The 13,758-nt window shown below is 46.0% G+C and overlaps 1 protein-coding gene across 3 annotated transcripts in view; it reads right to left on the bottom strand.

Annotated features, from left to right (window-relative positions):
* Positions 1 to 111: 111 nt before the first annotated feature.
* LOC107396139 (unconventional myosin-VIIa) overlaps positions 112 to 13,758 on the bottom strand; it is a 56,410-nt gene continuing 42,763 nt past the window's right edge. For 2 of the 3 annotated variants that reach the window (XM_070555932.1, XM_070555933.1), the window contains 23 exons: positions 13,055 to 13,185; positions 12,818 to 12,944; positions 12,542 to 12,661; positions 12,248 to 12,421; positions 11,422 to 11,649; positions 11,184 to 11,354; positions 10,995 to 11,112; positions 10,790 to 10,916; positions 10,542 to 10,711; positions 10,272 to 10,462; positions 10,035 to 10,156; positions 9,797 to 9,954; positions 9,561 to 9,714; positions 9,295 to 9,450; positions 9,115 to 9,220; positions 1,646 to 1,759; positions 1,492 to 1,579; positions 1,253 to 1,368; positions 993 to 1,178; positions 795 to 911; positions 633 to 716; positions 439 to 558; positions 112 to 360 (listed from right to left, as the gene is read on the bottom strand). In XM_070555932.1, the coding sequence (XP_070412033.1) occupies positions 271 to 360; positions 439 to 558; positions 633 to 716; positions 795 to 911; positions 993 to 1,178; positions 1,253 to 1,368; positions 1,492 to 1,579; positions 1,646 to 1,759; positions 9,115 to 9,220; positions 9,295 to 9,450; positions 9,561 to 9,714; positions 9,797 to 9,954; positions 10,035 to 10,156; positions 10,272 to 10,462; positions 10,542 to 10,711; positions 10,790 to 10,916; positions 10,995 to 11,112; positions 11,184 to 11,354; positions 11,422 to 11,649; positions 12,248 to 12,421; positions 12,542 to 12,661; positions 12,818 to 12,944; positions 13,055 to 13,185 (3,168 nt within the window). In that variant the 3' untranslated portion in view covers positions 112 to 270. Of the gene's footprint in view, positions 361 to 438; positions 559 to 632; positions 717 to 794; positions 912 to 992; positions 1,179 to 1,252; positions 1,369 to 1,491; positions 1,580 to 1,645; positions 1,760 to 9,114; positions 9,221 to 9,294; positions 9,451 to 9,560; positions 9,715 to 9,796; positions 9,955 to 10,034; positions 10,157 to 10,271; positions 10,463 to 10,541; positions 10,712 to 10,789; positions 10,917 to 10,994; positions 11,113 to 11,183; positions 11,355 to 11,421; positions 11,650 to 12,247; positions 12,422 to 12,541; positions 12,662 to 12,817; positions 12,945 to 13,054; positions 13,186 to 13,758 lie in introns of those variants that run through there. The other variant, XR_011521836.1, reaches the window with a different exon arrangement.

Genomic DNA, 13,758 nt, shown 5'->3' with positions numbered 1-13,758 from the left:
GATTAAAGTCATTTCAGATTTAACCAGTAAAAACCTGTGACCCAGAAATCTGCTGGAGCTGCATCCTCAGATGATGTATAGTACAAATATAAAAAAGATCAAGCTCATGGGTCACTTCTCAAAAAAATCAATGTGCACATAAGATCTGAATATCTTTTCTGAGTAAATGCAGCTTCAAACCACAGCTGATGTTTAGAAAAGTTGTTTTTAAAGGCAAAAGGTGAGTTTTAAGACGTGTGTTTGTGTGTGATTGTTCAGTGTTTTCTGCATTCACTTGTTTCCTCTGGAAGTTCTCTGTTTAGTCATGGTCGTCAGCATCTGGCTGATGTAAGAGGTCAGAAGGTCATCCATCTTGTAGCCCTAAAGAAGGTGGAAGCACGTAATCACCCGACTGGGATTATGAAGTTCCTTTGGTCTGCTGCGTGGAAACCAACTCACCAGCGATGTCTCACAGAGCAGCTTGCTGCCTCGAACCAAGTTCCCGATGGTGATGTGGAAGTACGTATTCCCGCTGCTCCAGTTGGAGATCTTGGTGAACGGATGAGTTGTGAGGATGTCCTAGAGGAATTTGGATAGCACAGATGAAAAGTTCTGGTCTACATGTGACAGACACGTTAAAGAAGCGCTCTGACCTTCGTCTTCGGGTCAATCAAACTGACTCCATGCTTGTTGATTGCAATCAAAAGGGTTTCTGGGTAATTTGGATCAGTCGTTTGCTGTAGAGAAAATAAAACACGGCTCTGTTTTAATTAACTTTAATCACAGAGCTTGAATAAGGAGGTCTTTTTTATTACCTTAATTTCAAAGAAGGCCGAACCAAACGTGGGCCACTTGTAGATGATCTTGAGGAAGGACAGTTTGGCATCTTCACGCGTTTTTCCAGACTGTTTGATGAACAGCGTCATGATGGACTGAAGAAATAAACCATAAAAATCAAACTTTGCATTTCAGCCCTTATTTTTGACCTAAACGTGGTGTCGTGGTCGGCTCACCCTCTTCCAGTCGTCTGGAGACTGAAGTCTGATCTGGTCCTGAGGGACCAGGTCCTTCAGGATCTTGGAAGTAGTTTGGAAGTGGGAATTATCCTCCTCGAACTTGACTCTGTAGATTAGTGCAGCCAGCTGGTGCACCTCCTCCCTGGAACACTTGTGGTAACCACGGAGATACTTTGGCAGCTCCTGAACAGAGAAACAAAACTCAGTTTACGTTTCTGAATAAGATTTAATTTAGTTAAGACATCTGCTAGACGGACTTGGTAGTAGTGGAAGATGGAGTCAGCCATGGAGTCATTTCCAGGCACCGTGTTCGTCCACAGCTTCTTCATGAAAAACACCTGATAGGTCAGTGAAGGCACCATGGCTGCACCTCCTACACACACACACACACACGCACACACACACGCACGCACACACACACACACACACACACACACACAGATAAACCAAACAACACCAAACACTCTGAGCTTTAACCAGCAGCGGATCTTTTTACCATCCTTCACATGTCTGGCTTTTCTGATCCAGTCGGTTAAATGTCTCACAAAGTCAAAGAAAAAGTCTCCGTCCGGCACACTGATGACCTGCAGCAGATGGTTCCACAGGTTAGAACCTGAGTCCGAGCTTCTCGCTGTAGCCAAACCTCTCACCTTGTCTGTGATCTTCACAAAGAGGCTGAATCCCTCAGAGGATTTCAGCATCAGGCGTCCAGAGATGTTGTGACAGAAATCTTTGGCCTTCGTGCTCGACTCCACTTCAAACGCCTGCAGGAAACACAGATGTTTGATTATAAATGTTTGTTCCTGCTATTGTTTTATTCCCACTAATTTAGCTTTAGTTTCTCAATAACAAAAAGGAGATGTGACAAATGCTTTACAATAAATAAAAACCCACCAATCCCTAGCATGCTTAGTGATATTTAAAAGTTTTTGACAAAAAGGGAAAAAAGTGCTGAGTTTCACTGGTCACTGACCTCGTCTGAGAATAAACAACGCTTTCAGAGACTTTTACCAAACTTTGTACTCACCACAGATAAACCCATCAGATAACGAGATCAATGAGTTCCTTGACAGGATAACACTTCCTAAATTATCAGACAGCCAAGCTATAGTCTTGGACTCTCCAATAACATCAGCTGAGCTCCAGGAAGCCCTTAAATCCATGACTAATAGGAAGGCTCCAGGTCCAGATGGGTAGGTTTGTTTCATTGCGTTGTTTTCCCTTGGACTCCGTGGAGCTCTGCAATACTGCTGCTTTGGGCCTTGGCAAGATGGGCTGGGGTCTCCATGCCCTGGGTGGCATTTTGGAAAATGGAGGTGCCTATTGGGGCCAGTGGGGGAGCTGGCTCCCTGGAGGGCTTAGGCCAACCAGCCATTCCTCCCCAACCCCACACATCTTTCTCCTCCTGCTCCCTCCTATCATCACAGAAACATGCACATAGGACCTTGGGGGGTGGACAAGTCAGGGAATGCGGGTATGGACCCCATTTCCACATTCCTGTGGCAACCTGCCCCCAATTTTATTTGCACATTAAACACTTCCACCAACAGCATTCCACGCAAACACACACTTAGGGCCTTGGGAGTGAGCACATTCAACTGCATTTGGCAAGGGGATCTTTCAGCCTCATCCCAGGTGCCGGTGCCCACTTCCAATTTTAAACTGCACTTACACACTGAGGGCTGTGGGGGGAAGAGGGGTGGTGGCATCAGCTGGCGTAGGCCAGACGATGCCTGCACTGCCCACTTACCACAGCCACAAATACACCTCATCAACATGCACTAACACTGTATTGGAGCAGGCGGAGGGTGACTAGGGGTCTTAGCACACCTCTGTTGTCGCTTGGCTTCCCGGGGCTGGAGGCTAGGAGGGGGATCTGGCCGTCTGGCTGGGGTCTGGGTGGTGGGTCACTTTGCTCAGTGTTGGGCGGGGGAGCCTGCTCATCAGCACCCCAGCAGAAAGGGTCGAACTCTGGGAACCGGTGAGGATTGTACCCCGTGTGCAGCAGTACCAGGTCCAGAGTGAATTGGGTGTGTATGGGGAGCATAAGTGGGTATCTAGAGTGCATTTTTGTGAGTTTTAGGTTGTAAGTGTATGTGAGCATGAGGGAGTGAGTGTGTGACTGTGTTTGTGTATGACTGTATAGACCCTTTTACTACCTACGTCATCAAAAGTTGCACGCGCAGCCTGGCAATGAGAGTGAAGGCTTCCTCATTCACACTCGATACTAAAACAGCGTTTTAAACCCTTTGTTTTGAAGTTCTGAGCACATAAAAATGTCGGGTTGTTGCGTGTATGGATGCCAGAATCGCTTCTCTTCAAGCAGTGGACTGAAACTTTACAGAATTCCGAAGGGAGCACATCCATTTCAACAAAATCAGAGGCGTCTGTGGCTGCAGGCCATCAAAAGGGTTGATGAAAACGACTGAAAACACGATCCGAAATGCTTGAGTTTGTAGCGCCCATTTTATATCAGGTAAGGTAATTATGCACTAAGATTACACCAGAAAGCTGGTTAACGTGTGTTCTATTAAATAAAGTAAGTTGCGTTTGCTGGTTTGCTTTTAAGCAGTCTATTTATTTACAGGCGAGGTTTTCTGTTTTTCCCGTCCTAACACAAAGCTCAACTTTGAATAAAATTGCTGCTGCGTGGCTGCAGCATGACCCAAGTCTGGAACATCAAAATTACAGAATTAAACAAATTTATACGCTTTATTTCATGCTTCAAATTAACATTTCATTCTAATTCATCTGTATTTTCCCACTGCATATTAGTATAAACTGTATTTCTCTAAAATTAACACGATTGTACTCTGAGCACGCTAAAAAAAGAAACCTATGCTATACTCACCCTGCCATGCAGGGACAGTTGGCGGTGAAAACGTAGTTCTCTGGTTTGTTTACTATGACCCAAGCCTCGTACATAGCAGTCTTGTGTCCTTGTCTTTGGCTAGGAAGGACTTCTGCCTTCAAGACGCAAAACTCAGAGTCTATGTCGTGATATTTTACTTTCTGTACGTGGCCACAGACAACATAGTTGTATGCATCTAACCATTTGTATGCCCGTAGCTTCTCACGTGTGAACTTACTGGGCCTCTCCACTAAAAACGTATATATATCGGGCCACTGGATATCTAGCCACGCACCTACATCTTCCACCCATTCCGTAGTGCCACAGGGATCCGGGAGTCTGTTGCCATTCGTTAAAGTGAGTTTAATAATATAACATTCAAGATTTGCCGGTGATAACCCCGCAGCGTAGCTTGATAAAGCCTGACACAACGCCATTCTCTGTTGCCAAGCTGCGCACGCATTCTCGCTGACGTCATATTGTTTACAAACAGTAAAAGGGTCAATATGTCAGGTGGGACCTTTGACTCCTCCCCTCTCCTGGGACTTCTTTTGCTGCTATACATCTTCGCCCCCCCTCTCCCGTCACACATGGTGTGGAGCGGAGTGCCTTTGTCTGCCTGAGTGTTCGTGGCTCCTGGGTCAGGGGGTTTAAGATTTTTAGCGTCAGCCTGATTAATCCCGGTGGCTGCCTTGTGGGATCTGGGTCCCTGGGCTCTGTTGGGTCCCCGGCGGGGCTGGTCGCCCCTGGGTCCCGGGTCGCTGGGTTCCGGGCTCGGCCGGCTTGGGGGTGAGAGGCTGCGAGCGGGCCTGTGGGCTTCAATTCAATTCAAAAATACTTATTTAATCCCAGAGGGAAATTGATTTCTGTAGTAGCTCAGAATAATAATAACAATCAAGTCATCAAAGAGTTATGTATATTACAATGGCTGTTGGCAGGAAGGATCTCCAGTAGCGGTCAGTGTTGCAGCCAAACTGAAGAAGCCTCTGACTGAAGACACTCCTCCATTGTCGGACAGTCTTGTGAAGAGAATGCTCAGGGTTGTCCATCATTTTCTTGATTCTCTGGAGAATCCTTCTTTGCATTATCTCCTCCAGTGGTTCCACAGTCGTCTCCAGAACAGAACCAGCCATTTTTTAAGCTGTTGAGCCTTTTAAGGTCCCTGCTTCTGATGTTACTACCCCAACAGACAATGGCTGAAGAGATTACACTCTCAACAACAGACTTGTAGAAGATCTGCAGCATCTTGCTACAGACATAGAAGGACCTAAGCGTCCTCAAGAAGTGCAGTCTGCTGTGTCCCTTCTTGTAAATGGCTTCACTGTTCTTTCTCCAGTCCAGTCTGTTGTCCAGGTGAACTCCAAGGTATTTGTATTCCTCAACCACCTCCTCTTCTTCTCCCATGATGGAAACAGTGTTTGACTCCACCCTGTTTCTTCTGAAGTCTAAAATCTTCTCCTTTGTTTTGTTCACATTCAAGGTCAGATGATTGTTTCCACACCATGCCACAAAGCGCTCCACCAGCTCTCTGTACTCAGCTTCCTGTCCATCTCTGATACACCGACAACTGCAGAATCATCTGAGTATTTCTGTAGATGACAGGTCTCTGATTTGTACTGGAAGTCTGAGGTGTACAGGGTGAAAAGGAATGGCGAGAGTTCAGTTCCCTGTGGTGCTCCAATGTTACTGATCGCCTGGTTTGATGTGCAGTTCTTCAGTCTCACAAACTGTGGTCTGTTTGTCAGGTAGTCTTTAATCCAGGCGACAGGTGAGGCCCCCACCTGTGTCTTCTGGAGTTTCTGGCAAAGCACATCAGGCTGGATTGTGTTAAATGCAATGGAGAAATCAAAGAACATGACCCTCACAGTGCTGCCTGCTTTGTCCAGATGACAGTGGACTGGTTGAAGCAGCTGGATGATGGCATCTTCAACTTCAACTACATGGTGAGAAGCAAACTGCAGCAGGTCCTGATGTGTCCTAGTTTGCTTATTCAGGTGGACCAACAGGAGTCTCTCCAGGACCTTCATGATGTGGGATGTCAGGTCAACCGGTCTGTAGTTGTCATTGACTGATGGGCGAATTTTCTTTGGAACTGGAACAAGGCAGGATGTCTTCCACAGGACTGGAACCTTCTCCTGGGCCAGGCTGAGGTTGAAGAGGTGCTGCAGAATCCCACAGAGCTGCTCTGCACAGGCCTTTCGGTACTCTGGGGCTGACTCCATCTGGACCTGCAGCCTTGTTCCTGTTCAGTCTCTCCAGCTGCCTCTTCACCTGACTTCTAGAGACAGATAGGTGGGAGGGGGAGGTAAATGGGGCAGCAGCATCTCCTGACTTGGTTGAAGACAGATTTATAGAACCAGAAGAGTCCATGACTGTCTTAGAGGACAACAGAGCTGGCGTGTGACAGGAAAATGTTGGATCAGAGGAGGATGGGATGTCTGATTGGCTGGGGACAGGCAAGGAGGATGCTGGGTTTGTTCCTGAACTGAACCTATTGAAGAACTTGTTCAGTTCATTGGCTGTGTCCAGGCTGCCATCTGTGCAATCCTTCCTCTGCTTGAAGCCTGTGATCTTCTTCATCCCTGACCAGACATCTCTGATATTGTTCCTTCGTAGTTTGTTCTCCAGCTTCTTCCTGTATGCCTCCTTGCTGTCTCTGATCTTGATCTTCAGTTGCTTCTGTATACTCCTCAATAATTCCCTGTCTCCCTCCTTGAAGGCTCTTTTTTCTCATTTAGCAGATGCTTCAGTTCACTGGTGATCCAGGGTTTGTTATTAGCGAAACATCTCGTATGATGTTGTCCACACAGAAGTTTATATAGTCAGTGACACATCCAGTCATGTCATTGATGTCCTCTTCATATCCTTGGCAGAGAGTCATCCAATCTGTGGTCTTAAAACAACTCTGCAGGGCTTCTTCAGCATCCTGTGACTATTTTCTCACAGTTCTTCTTGTCACAGGTTGCCTCTGAAGAAGTGGTTTGTATTCTGAGCAGAGAAAAACAAGATTGTGATCTGATTGTCCCAGAGGAGGTCATGTTTTGGACATGTTTGCATTCTTTCCATTTGCACAACACAAATCCAATGTCTTGTTTTCTCTGATGGAGCAGCTGAAAAACTGTTGGTGTTGGAAGTGTAGCAGAGAGCGAGGCATGATCGAGGCAAGTCTTGCCGCTGATATCCCCTGGGACTCTGCCGGCTGCTGGTTGTGGCCCCCGGGGCGATCCTCTGCGCCTCTCGAGCGGGGCAGGGGATTTTCTGGTCGCAGTCTCCCTGGGGTCCCTGCGCTCTGGGGCAGCTCCTGGATGTCTGAGACTTGGAGCTCCTTCCATCTCCTACGCATCTCTGGGGGCAGATCTGTGGCCCCTCACACTCTCTATTGGACGCTCCTATAGAGAAACCTTACATATACAAGCGTGGGTACGCACACAGGTGCTCACATGGTGCTCTCATAAGTATGGACTTGGGCACGTTCAACACATGTTGGCTGTGGTTGGCACTTAATGCACTGATTTATTATCGTGATTGTTCAGTAAAACAATGTTTTTATATTTTCTCATCAGTGTAACGTGATGAAGGAGCCATTTCTCCCCTCTAACAGCTGTTCTGTTTGACACAGTGCCAGAGTGCATGAAACAGCCCAAGGTCATGCATTCACTCCTAATGTTTACATTCCAGCAGTGAAGACAGAAGAACGAAGAATGAACTCTTTTCTTTTAATTAACCAAAGAACTCTATTTTAATAAAGCTAATCAAAACAATTGTTAGTCAGTAATAACCATGTGACCGATCTGTGAAATCACAATGTTATGATTAATGTTTAATAAGGAAATGACGTATTGTAGCCACTAGACACGCTGATTCACAAGATAAATAATCATGACACATTCCGGTCGCAAAATCCAATCAGAACCTTCACATCTGAAGCGTGGCAGAGTCTCTGTGGTGTTTGTTTAATCTGTCAGCTGTGATTCGTCCAGAAACGAAAACATCAAAGATTAATAAGTCAGAACAACGCCATTTTGAGTTCAGTATTCAGCCAGCTCTCAAAAATCTTCTGACGTCCATCATTGCTAAGTGGAGTAAGGACCGGCCATCGGTACATTTTACTTTTAAGCTGAGAACTGCCAAGCTGGGAAAACCCTGTCGTTGTTACCAACAAAACAACGGTTCCTTCAGAATAAAATCTGAACTCGCTGACCCAAAGGGGAGTCCCTTTGACGCTGTGAAACACCTGCCGTTTTTACCTGGAGACTATCCATAGACTGGTTTGTCGTGCTGAGGACGCTGTTTCATTCGGCTCCAGTACCAGAGGAGGGTCCGTGGACCTGGCAGCCTGATCTAAGATGGGAGTCCCTGATGGGTAACGTAGAACGGCACAGATAGCATCTCGTCTTTTCTGACCAAGGTTCAAACGTCGATCAGTTAGGAGCAAAACAACATCTCCCACTCAGACTCGCTTCTCCAGAACGTGCAGGTTCTGAACTGACATCGCACCAACACACACTCCACCTCATTCCATTCGCATCCATCACTAGAGAGTTAGTCCTGTTAATTGTTTAAAATTAGATAATAAATTTTTCTTAAACGTTCCGAGGTCTCTCTCTCTCTTCTCTTGTCTCTCATTTCATGCAAAGTGTTTATATTAAATTTCCCTGTAATAAAAAGGACCATTCTTCTGATTTTAAAAGCCCAGGTCCAGAGATGGGGTCCATGCCCTGTATGGATCATTAATATCTCTGGTCATTAATTAAATAGTAATACCCTTCATTTCCATTACATCAGGCTGACGCAGTGATAGCTTGCTCCTGTTGTATTGCTGTGTCCCTTTTTTTCTCTCCTTCTGCAGGTCTAGAAGCAGACTCTTGTTCATCATTGATAGTTTGTTTTTGTGGACCCCCCCCCCGTCTCTTCCTTTCTCTTTCACCTCTGTCTCCGTGTCTGGTCGGAATTATACAAGCATTCAAAAAACAATAACAATAAAGTTTTAAGTATCAGGCATGACATTAAAAACAGATGCTTTGCTGCTCCACCTGAGAGTAAATCTGTAAGGCTTGTCACCAGCATTCAGACATCAATTCTGTTTGCTTCACAGTCAGACAGGACACGGTAAAATAAAAAATAAATAAATAAAAACAAAACAAACAAAAGGAAATGTGACAAATGCTTTACAATAAATAAAAACCCACCAATCCCTAGCATGTTTAGTGATATTTAAAAGTTTTTGACAAAAAGGGAAAAAAGCGCTGAGTTTCACTGGTCACTGACCTCGTCTGAGTCGTCGGGGAAATAAACCTTATGGAAGATCTGAGTGGTCTTGTGCTGGATGGCCTCCACCTCCACCAGGTGGGGAGGATACTTCCTCGATCCGTTTCTGCAACAAATATCAACAGAAGAGATGAAGCAGCGACTAAAAAAAAAGGGGAGGAAAGTGGAAACATGTCACACCGTAAAGCTTTCTGCAGCCGCTGCATGCAGTCTGGAGACAGCAGGTGGTGCTTCTTGGCCTGCAGGAACTTCTGGACATGAGGCAGCAGGTTGTTACTGGGAGGAAACAAACCAGTGCAGAGCCACAGCAGCTCCCAGCCTTTCTCCTCGCTGTACCTGCGCGCATACACACACACACGCACGCACACACACACACACACACACAAAATCACGTTTCCCTGATAGAACCGGCTCCAGGAACAAACTTTCCACCTTTAAAGTCTCACTTGATGGGATTATCTGTGAGCTGCTTGAGAATCTGACAGTAGATTTCATCTTTCAGCAGCTCCGCCTTGAGCGCACTTTCAAATATCTGGTCAGTGAGTTCGTTGACGGATCGCACTCGTTTTGACGGATAGTCTCCCATATACTTCATCACAGGTGGGCTGTTAGTCAAGGATATCAGTCGTGACTGTTAGCATTAGCCAGAATAATAAATAAGGAGATTGTAGGTAAAGGATATCTGTGAAGGCCTGGCAGGCGTCCTGACTGAGCTCTTCATGGGTCAGAACCTTCTTCAGCAGAGGCTGTTTGAGAGGCTCCCTGGTGCAGCTCCACAAACGCTCCTTCCCTCGAGCTTTAGAGATCATCACTCGGCTGAGGGTGCTCTTAGGAGGAGTCCTGAAAACAAACGGGAAAAGGAAACAATCTTTTTTAAGTTCCTTTATTTATGGATTTTCTTTGTGGGAAACCTTTTGCACCTGAAGTGGTCGTAGGAAAACTCTTCCAGCGTATAGGCCTTGGGTTTGTCCCGGTCCGAGAGACTCAGCTGAGACGAAGTGATGGACTCTCGTCTCTGATCAGGAGTCATAGTCACCAGAGCCTGACACCGCCAAACAGGAAGTGATTTAGAATTTTAAAAAGGTCATTATGTTCTTTTCTAACTCAGATATGAACAAACGAAGCCAGAAGGACTCCACCAGAGGAGAGATCCTCACCACTATATCATACTGGGGCCTGGTGATGGTGGGCAGCACGTAGACAAAGTCAGCAGGGAAGTCTCCTTTCTGCTTGGTCCTGTCGTTGACGCCGTGAGCCCAGCCAGAGTTCATCACGTGTTCTCCATCGTGCTCATCCAGGATGATCAGGTCCCCCTTAGAGAAGCTCAGGAAGTTGGAATCCACCACAGCTGCCGGATCAAGATCATGACAAAGGTCACAGCTCGGCTCGACACCAGGACTAAATCTTAATCCGGGACCGGAGCTCACCTGGACTCGGACAGTCCAGTAATCCCACCACATATTTTGATCTCTTCCTCAGACCTTCCAGGAAGGTGACCACCAAGTCGCGGATGTCCTCTGCATTGTTGGAAGTGAAGGTGTACTCGTCTCCTTTGATGGTGGCCAGCGTGAAACTCTGACCCTGGAGCTTACCGCCCCTGTGGAGGACAGCTTCACTTCCACAAAGTGTTTCCAAAACAACAGCTTGTTCATCTGGAAGGTGAAACCAACACTACCTGCTGCTGGACACGGCTGTGATCTCCGGGAACGACAGCTCAAGAAGGACCTGCTCCTGTTCATCCACAAAGTAAACTCCAGTCCAGTTTACAGCCACAATGACGTCATTCTTGGGAAGACTGGGCCCTGCCGAGAGATGGTCACGTCCAATAAAATTCCAACATTTAGGAACACCTTGTCCAGGATGAGGTGAATGTTACTGACCTGAAAACTTAAAGGCTTCGTAGAAACGTGAGAAAAGCAAAGGCCACTTTAACCGTGCAAAATCCACCACGTCCTCCTTCACCTTCTGTGTGTTCTGTCTCCTTTTATTCTGTAATCCCTGCAGATTAAGTTAGTCAGCTTCACTCAGTCTGCACCAACAAATGTTGAGGTTGCAGCGGCTGCTGATACCTTTTTGTTGGCGCTGATGATGAGCTGGGCCCACTTGTCCGTGGTCTTTGTCGAGGTGATTTCTCTGTCGGGGATGTAGGAGGGGATGAGGCTGAGCAGGCGCTCCTGGAGGATGTCCCACCCGTAATCCACAAAGTACTGCTGAGAGGCCAGTTCCGCTAGATCCTCCTCCTGACAGAGACCCGTGGCTTAAAGAAACCTTCAGGCAACAGATAAACCCCCGACGGCACTCACTTACCTTCTCACAGCGATACTCTCCAAATTTCACCCCTCTCACAATCTGCTGGTAGATGAGGTTGGTAGCAACGTAGTCGTTGGTCGGGTCATGCCAGGGGCTGAAGATCTCCTTCCTGAAAAACAGCCTCCAGGGGGCATTTCTCTCCTGAGCGCCTTGCTCCTTGGCGTACTGCTCGCACTGCGACACGGCGTCCATGACGTGGTCACTGCCACTGCCGAGCGACGACACCTGACAGAAAAAACAGTCTCAATCCTCAAATCACCTCCAATGTCTGCAAGAAATCTCATCGCTATACCGGTGGTAACAATAAACCAGACCTAAGGGAAGCGTGCAAATAAAAAACACATCATTTATTTTATTTATTTGGAGGAAAGGCTTGGATGCTTTAATCATGATTCAAGATATAAATGGATGAAATTTTCTCTGATGTTTTTTTTTAAATTTGGATAAAAAGTCAAAACTTCCAAGTTTTCATGAATGTTTTTTCTGTTACACGCTAATGAATATTTAGAGGTCTGCAAATATCCACATTTTCATTTAAAAATATATAATTGATTTTCTTTAGCAAATTTACAAGTACAATTTTGAAGTCTCCACATTTTTATTGTAAACTCCGACATTTTTCCTTTCTGAACATCAGAAAATATCAGTTTTATTCTAGTGAATTTGTACCTTTAATCATGGAAAATTTGTCTTGTTTTCTAGTAAATGTAGTGGACTTCTTCCCTTCTTCACAGAATTTTACCTTTACTTCTATAATCCCTAAAACATAACGCTTGGCACCAAAGGTAGAGTTACTCGTAGACAATTTTGGCTCCATTCGTACCTTGTCAAACAGAGCGATGTACAGAGAGAAGCCAAATCGGTCCCTCAGGTTGATCTTGTCCGCCAGAGCGTTGCAAAGCTCAAATGCTGTGGTGGCGGAATCCGCCAGCAGCGTCTTGGTGGTGCCGTCCATAAAGGTCACAGGTAGCATGATGGGCTTCTTAGACTTTGTGGCCTGTAGAACAAAAAAATAAATACATGAACTTCGCTGAGCTACTTGTAGTTGTTTCATTGCCATTTCAGAGGAAACAAAAAACGATCTTCCTGTCCAGGACCTCAAATCGACATTTGATACCTGCAGCTCCAACCAGGACGGTGGTTGTGTCCGTGTGCAGTTAGCAAACGTTCTCCTCAGCCTCTCTTCACAGTACGGAGCATATCCAGGAGGGCCGTTCTTCAAAAAGGTTCGTAAATACTGGAAACATCATAAAAGAGTCAAAAAGGTGGCAAATGAAAAACAAAAACATTTTATTTTAGGATGGGAATAAACAGGAAGCAGCCTGTTGACGTTAAAACACATGTTAAACACCTGAAAAAAAAGCTTAATGTGAAATTAGAAAATCAACCTTACTTTAACAAACTTCTCGGTGGGGGCGAAGCAGCCGACGCACAGAGAGAGGAGGATCCACCCGCGGGCGTGGCTGCTCTTTGACGGGTTCTGGCTGAGCTGCTTGCAGATCTGACAGTAGATCTCATCTCTGAAAGTCAAAAACAACAAGTTCTCCAAACACGATCAGCTGATCGGAGTTTCCACCGTGAGAGAAAAGATGGCTGCTGAGGTGGATTTAGAAAACGTTTCACAGCTCACCTGAGAGCTGGTCGTAGGATGCCGTTCCCGATGATGAAGTGAAGTTTCTCCAGGTTGGAGGTGGGTCGGTCCTCCAGCATGCTGTTACCCTGAAGAACGTAGTCGCTCCCCTCGGTGAGCCGCCTGGTGACCTGAAACAGACGGTAAACTCAATTAGACACCTTGAGGTGTCGGATTATAAACCTGAAACTTTGAGTTCAAGGGAGACTAGGCCGTTTTGGCTTGCTTTTAGCACCCCCGGGTGTCCTTTTAGTAGAACCCAAATCAAAACGTATCCCCTTGCTGTGCATTTGTCTTTTGATCACCTTAATCTAACAGCTGAAATGTCTCCCCAGCCTTCATTAGGGTCTACAGGAGCGGTTTATGATCTGAAACATTAAGAAAATGTGCTAGAAGCAGAATGCAGCACCAGGTATTTTTTCCAACAGACTGGGCTGGCACTCTGAATTTGCAAAAGTAGTCTGGCCACAGAGGGTGGTGGAGGTCAGAGTGACATTTCAATATTACTGTAAAAAGTTAATTTTAGCAAATGCTGGCTCCAGAAAATGATTTATAAATGTGAAGGCTGCAAAGTGTCTCTTTAAAGGCCTTGTTATGCAGGAAGATACCCAGTTTCTGTAGGTTTTAATTATAACACGTTCTTATTTACCTCTGTTAAAGCTACTGCATCCTGATGAGAAACACCAGAGTTGAGCTAAAGGTCT

This window comes from Nothobranchius furzeri, chromosome 10, assembly GCF_043380555.1.
Source record: "Nothobranchius furzeri strain GRZ-AD chromosome 10, NfurGRZ-RIMD1, whole genome shotgun sequence".
Classification (NCBI taxonomy): domain Eukaryota; kingdom Metazoa; phylum Chordata; class Actinopteri; order Cyprinodontiformes; family Nothobranchiidae; genus Nothobranchius; species Nothobranchius furzeri.
This window is presented reverse-complemented; position numbering and strand designations above follow the sequence as displayed.